This window comes from Coturnix japonica, chromosome 12, assembly GCF_054131305.1.
Source record: "Coturnix japonica strain WE chromosome 12, WE-NBRP24, whole genome shotgun sequence".
In the NCBI taxonomy this organism is placed as follows: Eukaryota; Metazoa; Chordata; class Aves; order Galliformes; family Phasianidae; genus Coturnix; species Coturnix japonica.
This window is the reverse complement of record NC_140674.1, coordinates 18,916,702-18,928,883: the sequence shown is the minus strand read 5'-3', so window position 1 is coordinate 18,928,883 and position 12,182 is coordinate 18,916,702. Positions and strand designations below refer to the sequence as shown.

The 12,182-nt window shown below is 46.8% G+C and overlaps 2 protein-coding genes across 3 annotated transcripts; both read right to left on the bottom strand.

The window, feature by feature from the left end:
- Positions 1-887: 887 nt before the first annotated feature.
- Positions 888-2,766, bottom strand: RPL22L1 (ribosomal protein L22 like 1). 2 transcript variants are annotated; one of them, XM_085513308.1, is made up of 4 exons: positions 2,729-2,766; positions 2,454-2,546; positions 1,674-1,865; positions 888-1,136 (listed from the first exon to the last, which is right to left on the bottom strand). In XM_085513308.1, exons 3-4 carry the CDS (start codon positions 1,805-1,807, stop codon positions 992-994), a joined length of 279 nt encoding a protein of 92 aa, XP_085369434.1. In that variant the 5' UTR covers positions 1,808-1,865; positions 2,454-2,546; positions 2,729-2,766; the 3' UTR covers positions 888-991. The 2 variants fall into 2 exon arrangements, with proteins under 2 accessions (XP_085369434.1, XP_015727510.2); XM_015872024.3 differs by having other exon boundaries at positions 1,674-1,795.
- Positions 2,767-6,504: 3,738 nt separating this feature from the next.
- On the bottom strand, positions 6,505-9,541 carry EIF5A2 (eukaryotic translation initiation factor 5A2). The gene is made up of 5 exons (XM_015872023.3): positions 9,450-9,541; positions 9,055-9,235; positions 7,964-8,068; positions 7,464-7,595; positions 6,505-7,025 (listed from the first exon to the last, which is right to left on the bottom strand). Exons 2-5 carry the CDS (start codon positions 9,217-9,219, stop codon positions 6,966-6,968), a joined length of 462 nt encoding a protein of 153 aa, XP_015727509.1. The 5' UTR covers positions 9,220-9,235; positions 9,450-9,541; the 3' UTR covers positions 6,505-6,965.
- Positions 9,542-12,182: the final 2,641 nt, after the last annotated feature.

The window sequence follows — 12,182 nt, the reverse complement described above, 5'->3', positions numbered from 1 at the left end:
AATAGCTCCCAGCTGCCACCTCTGCAGCTACCCACGCTGTTACACACTGATCCAGGTTTAGGTCTGCATCTACTCAACACAAACCTTTGAGAGAGCCTCAGGGCCATGCCAGCTAGTGGCATTTTCTGACCATATCCATCTTTCATAAATAAAATATCCACAGCAGCAGGCTGGCTCCCTCACCTCTCCTAGTTCTGAAACAGAAATATGAAACAAAGGGGCATAATAGCAATTACTCAAGCAGCTGTTTGATTGCTGCATCCTCTTCTGTTAAGAACAGCTGTTCAAATAGATTGGAAAATAACAAGTGACAAACTTCCATGTGCTCTGGAGTTTCATTTATCACCCCCTCTGTACTTTTCATTTAGATTGAGGTAGCACAAGAGAGTGTTGTGGCTGGTAAAGCATTGCTTTGTGCTTTGGCACCTCTCAAGTTTGTCATAAAATTTGCCAGCAAAAGCAGTGCTGAAATAAATCCTCAGAAATCCACAAGGAAGAGGAACGTTTCAGTAGGTACCTTCAGCTTAAACCAGCAGCTTTTTTCAAGCAGAAAATCTCAGTGTTGCAGCCTACATACATCCCTGTTATAAACTAACACAGCACTGCAGATTGCAGTGTTAACTCCCTCTAAAAACCCACTTCTGTGTTTATGTGTTTAAAACTCACTCACTGTTCCAGAGGCAGCAGCTGCCTTCATGCAGCCTGAGCTTAACACTGCAAATGTCCTACAATTTCACTGGGTGAAGAGTTTAGTTTTGCTTTTCTACCTGGACTTTCACTAATGTCACATTGAACAGCTCCAACTTCTAGCAATGCGAATGAAATGACTCTCTATGCTGGCACTTAATTACTATTTAAGGAAAAAAGGAGCTTGAAAACTAACCATGCTCTGTCGAACAGAGTACAAAATCTTTATTGACCAATAAGTTAAGTGTTGTCATAAATAGATGTTCCTTTTGTACGCTGTATTGAGAATGAAGCTAAGCTTCTGTTACTCTTCTGAGTCTGATCCTTCTTCATCTTGGCTGATCTGGAAGTAGCGCAGCTCATACGTCTCTTTGTCAGACGCAACAACACGAAGCCAGTCACGAAGATTGTTCTTCTTGAGGTACTTCTTGGTGAGGTATTTTAGGTACCTTACAAACATTAATTACACGTTAGAACTTCTGCCATTTAACATCCCTTACCAATGCCTGTACTCCACTCATGCCTCTAACAGGGGAACTTTTACATGCTGAATTTTCCAAGGGGTGATTCCACTTAATTAATTACAGCATGAAATCACAAATTACCATGTGTAACAGATAACAAGCCTGCATTTTCATTCCTGATATCTAAGAACTTATTTGATGCTTCCTGCCTACACATCTCAATGCCAGTACCCCCAGGGCCGCTTCTTGCTGCTCTTAACCTTTTTCTAACACAACAGATATTGGCACACCTGTATCAGAGAAGTGAATGGAGGGTGTGGGGGAGGAGCTGTACCCATCTCAGTGCACTGATCTACTGCATGCTCAAACAAATGAATCTGCTGGAAAGCTTCCATTGGCTTTAGGGGTTCTCTTGCCATATCATGTATGTGTATATTTTAATATAACTAATTATAACCCCATGTATATAAATATAACCCCACTACTTTGCAAACACAGTGAAAAAAAACAAAACAGTCAGACCTTTTAGAGAACTGCTTCTCCGATGTCACGGTGATTTTGTTCTTCAAACGTTCAATGTGAACAGTGTTCCCCAGGTTCCCAGTTTTCCCATTGACCTTAACCTTCTCCTTTAGGAACTGTTCCTGTTTCGACATTAGTAAAGAAATAGAACACTAGGGAAGGGCACCCTAGGTATGAACTAGGGAAGGGACCCTAGTCATGGAGCGACATTAAATACCACTGTTTGCCACAGTGAGCACCCACAATGCTGTAAGACTTCCCAGCATGCAATTAATTGAGATGACACAATCACAGCAGCGTTGGAGCTGGAAATGGCCTCTAAGGGCCATCTGGTGTAAGCAGGAACACACACAGCTCCATGAGGAGCTCAGACCCAGCCTGACTATGGGTGTCTGCACTCAGACCCAGCCTGACTATGGGTGTCTGCACTCAGACCCAGCCTGACTATGGGTGTCTGTACTCAGACCCAGCCTGACTATGGGTGTCTGCACTCAGACCCAGCCTGACTATGGGTGTCTGCACTCAGACCCAGCCTGACTATGGGTGTCTGCACTCAGATCCAGCCTGACTATGGGTGTCTGCACTCAGACCCAGCCTGACTATGGGAGTCTGCAGGGCCGAGGCACCCATTTATCATCTATATGAGACACTTAAGCCCAGGAAACGTTCAGGAGCTGCGGGGGAATTAATTACAAAGCAGCTGTTTGTTACTTAGGGGCTGGTTTTCAAAGGCAGCCCATTGCACCGAGCACCAGCAGCACGAACACGGGCAGCACTTACAAAGTTCCCGGAATCGAAGATCCCATCTTCAACAGGATGCGTCAGGTCGAGGCAAAACTTCCACGTCGCCTTCTTAGCCTTCCTATCTTTTTGCTAAGAACGAAACGGCAGCACCAGCAGCGTCAGCTCCGCACCACAGCTCGTCTGTTCTCCCGTGGATTCAGCCACCCCCGGCCCCCAGAGCCACCATCACCCGGTCTCCAGCTGCTCCCCGGCACAGGCCGCCCCCTGCCCGCTGTGGTTGCCCACACAGCGGCCTCCCCGCCCGCACTCACCGGCCCCATCCCGCCGCCGCCGCGACTCACGCCGAAAGGAAGAGGCCTGGCGCACACCGCGCTTTTATAGCCGGCCCGACGTCGTGACGTCATGACGCATGCGTGATGGTGGCGTAATGGCGGGCGGAGCCGCGGCCCAGTCAGGCCTTGTCCCTCCCGCCCTCCCCCAAGGACGAGTCACAGGCGGCAGCGGAGCGAGTCACCTCTTTATTTACTCTAATTAATTGTCATTAGGTACGAAAGCATTTCTTTTTTTCTTCCTCGTACAATTCTAGGCCGAGCTGCTCTAGCGTTAAAAGTGTTTCCTCGTTCAGAAAGCGCGGGGTTGGCCCACAGACACAAAGCAAAGCTACGCTAGGCCCCAACCCAGCACACAGGGCCCATAACATAACACAGGTTAAAGGCCTCTAACACCACAGGGCCCGTAACACAGCTTAAACACAGGGCCCATAACACAGGTTAAAGGCCTATAACACCACAGGGCCTGTAACACCACCACGGCCCCATTGCCCCAATAAGCATCACCGCGCTCCCCTTCCCCCAGCACTGCCATCTTTATTATTATTATTTCTGGAGATAGATAAACACATAATGGCCGTTTTCAGCTCCTTTGTGGGTGTGGTGTCAAACAACAACGCACTTTCTCAAGCATACAGACACCTCTGGGCTTGCAGCTGCCTCTGGGCACAGCCTGCTTACAAATAGGGAATGGGGGTTTCAGTGACACAGAGCCAACATTCAGACCAACACAGCGTCTCTTGGCTCACATTAGTTACTCCCCCAAGCACAGGAGCTCACCTGTGCCTTTAATAACCTGTGTGTGAGATATGCAACAAAGTCTTCAGGTCGTCTGATCCTGACATTGAATTCTATAGTAACAAACTACATCCTAATCACTCAAGCAAAAAAAAAAAAAAAAAAAAAAAAAAAAGGAAAAAAAATAGTGGGATTGATTGAATTCTGGATTCTAAAGACTGACCTGCAGTAACCTGAAGAGTTTCAACTGTCAACAAGTTTTGACTCCTTTACAGATTATACTGTAAAATTGACCTGTATTGTGAAGCTAAAGACTGTGCACCGTTTCTGGGTACATCGTGGGTTAGAAAAACCTGTGAGAGGCTTGAAAGCGGTTACATTAAAACAATGAAACTCAGCTAACTTCTTAAAAAAAACAGCCCTGAGAACATGGCTCAACCAGGAGGAGCCCGGTTGAAAAACCACCATTAGAAGCAACAAGTTGAAGGATCTGTTGAAATCTTGAAGTATTACGTGCCAACGTTTGAGGCAGGAAATACCGCAGTCTTTCCAATTCTGTAAAGCAGTATGAGAAGCTCAATGAGTTGGAGCCATAAAAAAATGCATTGTTTGGAGTGGAAATACTTGTCTTCACCTCCTAGTCATCACAGCCTTTATTTTAAGCAATTGCGTGAGCTACTATGAGCTTATTTTTCTATTTTAATACACTTGGTTTGAGAGTGTTAAAGACAAGGCTACAAAACAAGTAGTTGGATGACGTTTGTTTTAAAGTAAAGCTACGAAATAGGAATTCTCCTAAGCATTTGCTTAGAGATCTTAAAAAATATGCATCTATATGGACTACTGATCACAATGTTGTTGCAAATAATTCTGACAGCAGACTGAAACATCTTACATTGGAAAAAGTGTCTCAAAGACTTGTTCTAATTTAGAAGCAACTTTCAACCCTACTAAAACTTGGAGATTATGCTTAAGACTCATGCTTATGTATTATTATCTATGGGAAACTTCATGCACGACGAGGCAATGCTACGCACTTCCATTGTGTTTGAAGCGCTTCACAAAAGACAACTAAGTATATAAGAACAAACCTATATTGAAGTACTGAATCATTTAGATCTTGCAGAACTGAAGGTTGCAATAGGACGTCCTTAAGCCCCAAGGAGGGTTCTTCCAGCAAGCTGGAAGTCATAAAATATTGATCTTTAGATTGCCTTAGTACCTGAAAACTTGTCAGGCCAGGACCCCACTTGTAGAAACAGGATGGAAAACAGTTCCTGTCCTGGAGAACTTAAAGTCTAAGTAAATACATAGACAGTCTAAGTAAATACTTGGACTGTGGGCCAGTGGCATTGAACACCTGTCTTCCAACAAGGGTTTGGAGGGACTGACAGGCATCAGAAAGCAGACTGAAACCCTACCAGAACATCAAATCAAAGTCTTGTAGATTTCAAGCATTTTAGAAAGCATTCATAATAACCATTGGGCTGCCGATCACACAGATCAGCTTGCTGTTAAGACTATGATGGATGGTTTCAGTCACCTCTAACCCCAACAAAGCCTGTCCCTCGAGTATCGGTATGGGAAGGCAGGAAAGGACATAGTGCAGAGCCACTTCTACTGCTAGCATGCCCTTAAAAACCTTTCTGAAGCATTTGGATCTACAGCTTTTAGAAAAGCTCTGTCATTTCAAACAAGGAGCTGTTCAGAGAGCTCACTCACAACGTGCACTGTACTAGGTAAGAGCATGTAGCAGTATCCTACTTCTGCCAGGTGTCCCAGGTAACTGTGCTTTATTACCAGAGTATATTTATTGCTGTCTTTACCTTCATCGTACTGCTCCCCATCATGAGAAGTCTATAAAGAATACATGCTTTTGCCCACTATGTTAGACTTCCAAGATTTGCTAAGCCCTACCACAGTATGTACAAGGGCAGTTCAGGATAGTTGCCACGAGTCCTTTGGGGATTAGAGAGTACAAGCTGGAAACACTTAAGCAGTAAGCAGCAGCGTGAAGTCTGACTCTCATTGCCAACAGTTTGAATTGTACAGATGGCCTAATGCAGCATACGAGGTGTTCACAAGTTGTCCTACATCAGCTGACAGCTGCTGAAGCTTAAGGCAAGTCCATGAAATGGTTTACCCACTGTGAAGAGAGAGTGAGCCATGGGCTAAGAAGTTTCCCACCTATGAAGAGTCATTAAGTATCTAAATTCAAGTTGAGTGCTATAAACAAGAGTAAGCTAGTTATCCTTCCATGACTTGTTCTGTAAAGCTTTGTTTGCCTATTAAGCTACTAAATAGTCAGAGGCATGCACGTGTGTTTCAATGACTCCTGTGGACAGGAACTAACTTTTTCAGCTACCTAGTTATTCTTATGGTTAAGCCATGGTTGTTCAGTATCGTTTGTCAAGTCTGTATTTTGAAAATACAATATTTCTACTAAAAACAAAAAGAACCCCAACCCCACACATGCATTTAGTTTAGGCTCAATGCTACAATTTGTCCCACTTCTTGAAAAACCATGTGGTCCTTGTGCTACAAAAATATGGTCTGAACCTGAAGATTGAAACCTAAAGCTGGAAGCACTGCAACAGATTCCCGCTGTGTTCGTCACCCTTTTAGAGTTTGAAGATAAATAGAACAAAGAAAAGCAATTGAACTGTGGTTTTGTTTTTTTTGTTTTTCTTTAAGTCTGACAAAGGCCTCGAGTGAAAGTCTATAGCTTTAGCATCCGTTCTCACCTTGACCTATCTATGTCTCATCTACTCAAAACTCAACTGCCTGCCTAAACCACAGGTAGGCTTTGACACCATTTTAACGTTACAATAAGCCAACGAGTTGGCAAAAAAAAAAAAAGAATACAGAGGTAATACAGTTAAGTTGCACGTGGCCACTGGGGCTCGGTGAAGCCAGCTGGCATTTCTGATCACTTGAGTTTCTTGGTCTAAAATTTGTGATTGGTACCTACAGTTCTGCAAGAGTCCAATCCACAAAATTGTTAAGCTTTAAAAAAAATATAATCAACAAAACAAAGAAAGCTACTTTTATTGTCAGTTCTATCTAAACATGTCAAGAAAAATACTATTTGTGCTCTAGGTCACTTTATAATCCTAGATACCTACTAGCTTATCTAAAAGCCCCTGAATACTGTATTTTGTCTGTTCATACAGACAAACACTGTTTTGCTCAAGCAAATAAAAAATATATCCACTAGTAACACCTGAACGGTTTCTTAGATCCAGAGCTGAAACCCACAGGAATGTTAAAATAGTTACAATTAAGGAATTAAAATCTCAGTGATTTTGAAAACTGCCAGTTAGCCTGCAACACTAATCCAGAATCCAGCACTGCTTTGTAACAATTCAAAAAAGAAATGAGGTTGCTTGTGAAGGCCAGAGCTTTGGTGACAATCAGAACCAAATTTAAAGATCTGTGGTTTATCCAGACCTGAGCAGTTGCCCGTGCCTGGCGATCCTCTTTATTTGCAAGGCTTTATGGCTACAGCACATTCTTCATTCATTGCACTTATGACGGATATCTGAAAGAAAAGACACACGGGTTAATTCCAACCCTCCACAGCAGAATTGCTCCTAGAAGATACAGGCGATCACACCCGACGGTGCAAGATTGTGGCATCTCAAGATTTGTTTTCAGCTTTAAGGTGTTTATACAGCCCAGATTACATCGCAAGGCTCCACACAAGAAAGAGTGGAAGCTCCAATCTACACCAAGCAAACAGCACTGTTAGGATCTATCCTGATATCTGAGACTCAGATCACTGTCAACAGAGCTGGGCTTCAGTGCCACACTGTGTGCCCCTACACAGATGTCCTAATTGCCAAGGAACCAATTCCCAGGTTTTTAACCCTCTCTTCATGTAATAATACAAATAACTACATAATGGAGAACATGTATTCTTATGTCAGGCAAGGCCAATTAAATATCTCTCTTCTTGCCTGCCTAACTCTGTTCTTACCTGCACATCTTCATTGGCATTGAATTTTCCTTCGATTTCTTTTCCCAGGTCACCTTCTGGCAGCTTTAGATCCTCACGAACTTCACCACTTTCTGTCAGCAGGGAGAGATACCCATCCTGAATCCCTATCAGCTGCAAAGAGAAGGTCATTATTAGGATGTTTAACACGAGCAGCAAGATGAGCAGAAGGCACAGACAGCTGTTACACTAATTCCTTAGTACCGTGTTTCTAATAGTTAAGAACCTAATTTGCCCTGTGAGGTTGATGGCACAGTAAGCAGGAGATTTCTATCCAGACAATTCTTGACAACTCGAACTGTTGAGTAAATGCTCCTGGTTCAGCAGTGCCACATCTAGACACGCATATCTGCCAAACCCTCAGTTCTCTGAAGGCAGCAGTACTGTATTAACTGACAATCAGTCTTGTGGTGAAAAACACTTTACTTGAAGTGTTAGGTGTTGTAGATTTATGGAAGTGTGGGAGGATAACGTTAACTCACCTGGTAATCATTCCTCTTTATATTTGGGACATCCATGTTATGAGTTGATGGGCAAATATCTTCGTATTTTTTCCCATTGAAGATATCGATACCAACCAGGTGGACCTACAAAGAAAAAGAAAGAAGATCAGTTCCTGTTCATCCTACAGGAGCCAAACAGCACTGAAATCAGCGCTGCTGGTCCCATATGGGGCTTCTTGTCTTTTAAAAGCTAACATGTGAGACAAGATTGTCCTCAAATCCTTTGCATGCTGTGTGAGAGCAGCCCAAGCCCTGAGAAGGCCCCTCAGGTGTCCTTCCATATTTCAGATCATCCACTAAAGGAAATGAGTGAAGGCCACAGTCCTCACCTCTAATCATTTTACAACTCAAGGTAAAGCTCAACGCTCTTGTCTTCTGGCTTGTGACTGTTAAAAGAACATTTATTTCACGTTCCAACAGTTGTGTGAAACAACAGGATGGTCAAGGAGAACAGAAACGGCCACGTGCTGAGATGAGAGCAGCTCCCACCTCCCAATGCTTGCAGCAGCTGCTCAGAGCACGTGGATTAGCAGTCTACAGCCCACCCTACTCAGCTCCCTTCACTCTCACAACCGGTTCAGTATTTAGCAGTACTATGTAAGACTGGGGGGGGGAAAAAAGGGATAAAAAAAGCCATGAAGTGCAATGAGAAGGACAGAAAAAAAAACCACCCAGCAAAGTCTTGGCAGCCTCCAGCTTGACCAAACGCTAAATACTTCCCGCGTATCACATGAGGCTGTGGAAACTTAAGATAGCAAACGAGCCCGTGTTTGTAGATCCGCCTCACCATACGAGCTTAGTGGAGCCCAGCCCGGACAGCTGCGGAGCCAACTGCTGGGGCAGCACCAGCCGCGGACCGGGGAGCGTGGCTGGGGCGGCCAGCGCGGTGCAACCACGCCCTGGGGATTTCATCAGCCCCTTCCAGAACTTACCCAGCCCATCGCCCGTCGTTTTATCACCGCCGCCCCGCGATCCCGCCGACCATCCAATGCAATGAGAAGCCCCCGGCCCTGCCCGGCCCAACCCCCCGGCCCCGCTGGTGTCGCAGTACACGCGGTGCCGCCGCTCACCTTGGCGTGGCCGTGCTTTCCCGTCTTGGAGGTGGACATCTCCACGATCTTACACGGGCGGCCCTTCAGTACCACGAAGCCGTTCTTGCGCAGAGCCGAGCACTGCATGGGGTACGTGGACGAGGCGCCGGCGTCGCCCGTCGTGAAGTCCAACTCGTCGGCCATGGCGGCGGCTGCGGGGCTGAACGCACCGAGTCGGTCCGAGCGCGTGTCCCCCCTCCCGGCTCCCACCCCCCACCACCCCGATACCGGAGCGCCGCGCACCGCCCGCCACGTGCCCGCCCTCGGGGCCCTCAGCGCCGCGGCCCAACCGGCCCTTAGAGCCGTTAGAGCCGGGCACGGAGCGGCCGGGAGCCGGGTAAGGGAAAGGGGAGCGTTGGTTCGGCCGCTCTTACCTGCGGAGCGCGGCGGGGCGGCCGGGAGGGCGGGCGGGGGCACACGGCGCCGCGCACACGCGCCCGACCACTGCGGAGCGCGGCGGGAAGGGGCGGCGGGCGGCGGGCAGAGAGAGCACCACGCCCCGAAACACGCCCAACAACTTCCGCTCCGTTCATGAGCGACCATTGGGCCGGCACACAGCGCACCGCACCGCCCCGCGGCACTGAGACCGACACGTGCGGGGAGGTACGGAGTGCGGAGTGGGACAAATGGAGACGGGAGAGGAGCGAGGACGCAACGGGGAGACATGAGTGTATCGCACCGACAGGACTGAAGGGGGCGCTGCGAACACGGAGCACACATACATACATACATACATACATACGTACACACATACATACATACACACACACATATACATACATACACACACACATACATACATACACACACATACACGCATACATACATACACACATACATACATACACATGCATACACACTTACATGCATACATACATACACACATACATACATACATACACATACATACACACATACATACATGCATACACACTTACATGCATACATACATACACACATACATACACACACACACATACATACATACAAACACACATACATACACACACACACATACATACATACATACAGCACCAGCAGTTTGGTTTCAAGGCGTGTTTGTAACCATCGGGGTCTCACTTTACATGTATTTGTTTTGGTACGTGTGCTCAGAGCACTGCACACACCTGGACTGTGTCTCTTCTGAGTATGCTCAGTGCGTTATTGATCTTCATCTCTCTAAGGGTTCGTATCAGTCACAGCAGAAATGAGCAGTGGGCAGAAATGAGCTTTGGAAGGTCACAAATAGCAGAGAACGGGCACAACTCATTCATATCATGAAGAAGTGCCTGGTGCCCTGAAGCACTGCATTAAAGCCCAGCCTCAGCCATGTATATCTCAGCCAGCCCTGGGGCAAACACACAGCCTTGTTACCGGCAAACTCAACACAGCACAGGACAATGCTGGGCTCATCAGACCCTCTGTGTTCCTGCATTCAGTCTCTGTGCAGCCTGAACCAGACAAAAGAGCCTTTGCTGTGACAGCTATAGGCATCACACTGCCCCAGGCACTGCTTGAGCGCTGCCAAACACCCCCTGCTTCTCCCAAGAATGAGTGCAAGCACCAGGGGCTCATCCCGTGTTTGCAGTGGTCTTGATGAGATTCTGGCATGTCCATACACTGACTATGGGCTGTGTGTCCTGGGATGCTCCCAGCTCCCGTCACGCTGCCTCTTCCTGCTTCCTGGTCGCTCTCGACTCGTGTGCTGTGCCTGGTTGTGCAGATGTGACTGGGCAAGGTATGTGCTGTCAGCATTACCCCGGGCACACACTGCAGGTATGAGGCAAGCAGTGCAACGCTGCCAGGGACGCTGAGCCAGCTGGAACCAGCTGCAACTTGCACCAGAAGGAGGGGATATGCATTGCAATTTCGCTGTTTGCTCCTCCCAGGCTGACGCCATGCCAATAGCAGGACGTGTGCCGCACGGGGAGCCCTGCTTCTGCCTCCCATCTGCTGCCCTGCCTTGCAATTGCCCATCCCCTGTAGGTTTCGGTGGGAGATATGGACACAGAGCACCATCAGACCCTGCAGCATCGGTCCCTGCACACGCAGTGCTTCATCTTCATCCTCATCAGCTGTTTGAGTCGGGAGAGGGAGGGCACCTCTTCCCCGTGATGAAAAACAAGTTGAAGCCAGGCAGAAGAATCGGTGATAAATGAGCGTGGAAAGTGTTAATGGAGCCAAATGTCCCGAGTTTATTGGATTAGGAAAGTCAAACTAATTTTGAAATTAGGCCTGGAGTGTGGGAAACTAGATATTGTTCCCCATTTATCTGACACGACAGAGAAGTCCTAATGGCTGTCACCTCAGCACATTAGGAAAACACTGTTGAAGCTCTTGCTGACAAGATGCTTTCTCAGGGGCTATTAATTATATTGCGTTATTAGCTAACCGCGGTATGGGAACATATTTTACATGTTAACTAAAGTGCAAAGACCATTTAGCTAATAAGTGTGACTCGGTCTTTTAAATCTTAATGATTAGCGACTTCACAAAACTGTAACGTGGAGATAAAAATAATAATTGAACGAGCTGTGTCATAAGAACAAGTTTCAGCTGGAACTCGCGTGTGACAAGGGCAGATAAGGTGCTAATTGCCAGGCTGATGGGACAAGGCAGACGTAAACATATCTGCAGATCTGACCAACCCTTGTGACCCTTTGCTGCATCCCAGTGCTCGGTAAAAGTACACTGTGATAGCTCAGCCCAGCAGCACAGTGAGGACAGGGATTGCTGAAGCACTGTGCAGCTCCCAGCTCTGCCATCCTCTCCCTGCAGCAGAATTAATTGGAAACATCCCAGGATGAGCAAAGTATCATCTATAAGGGGTGATACAGTTAAAAGAATAGTAGTAAAAAGCACAAAGGCTCAGTTCAGCACTGAGCAAGCAAGGGGAGCAACCTGTTGACTCTCAGGAGTCCCAGTGCGCTGGCAACAGACTGTGGGAAAGCACTCAGGAGGAAGGTATCCTTCTGCTGGTAACCACTGTTACAGTCATATTACCCAAGTGGCTCTGAACCCACAGTGAGGTTGAGGAATACACCTACAGCAGTGTGGGCTTTGTTAAACTGACTTATATGCTAAGTTACAACCGATTGTACAAGCAA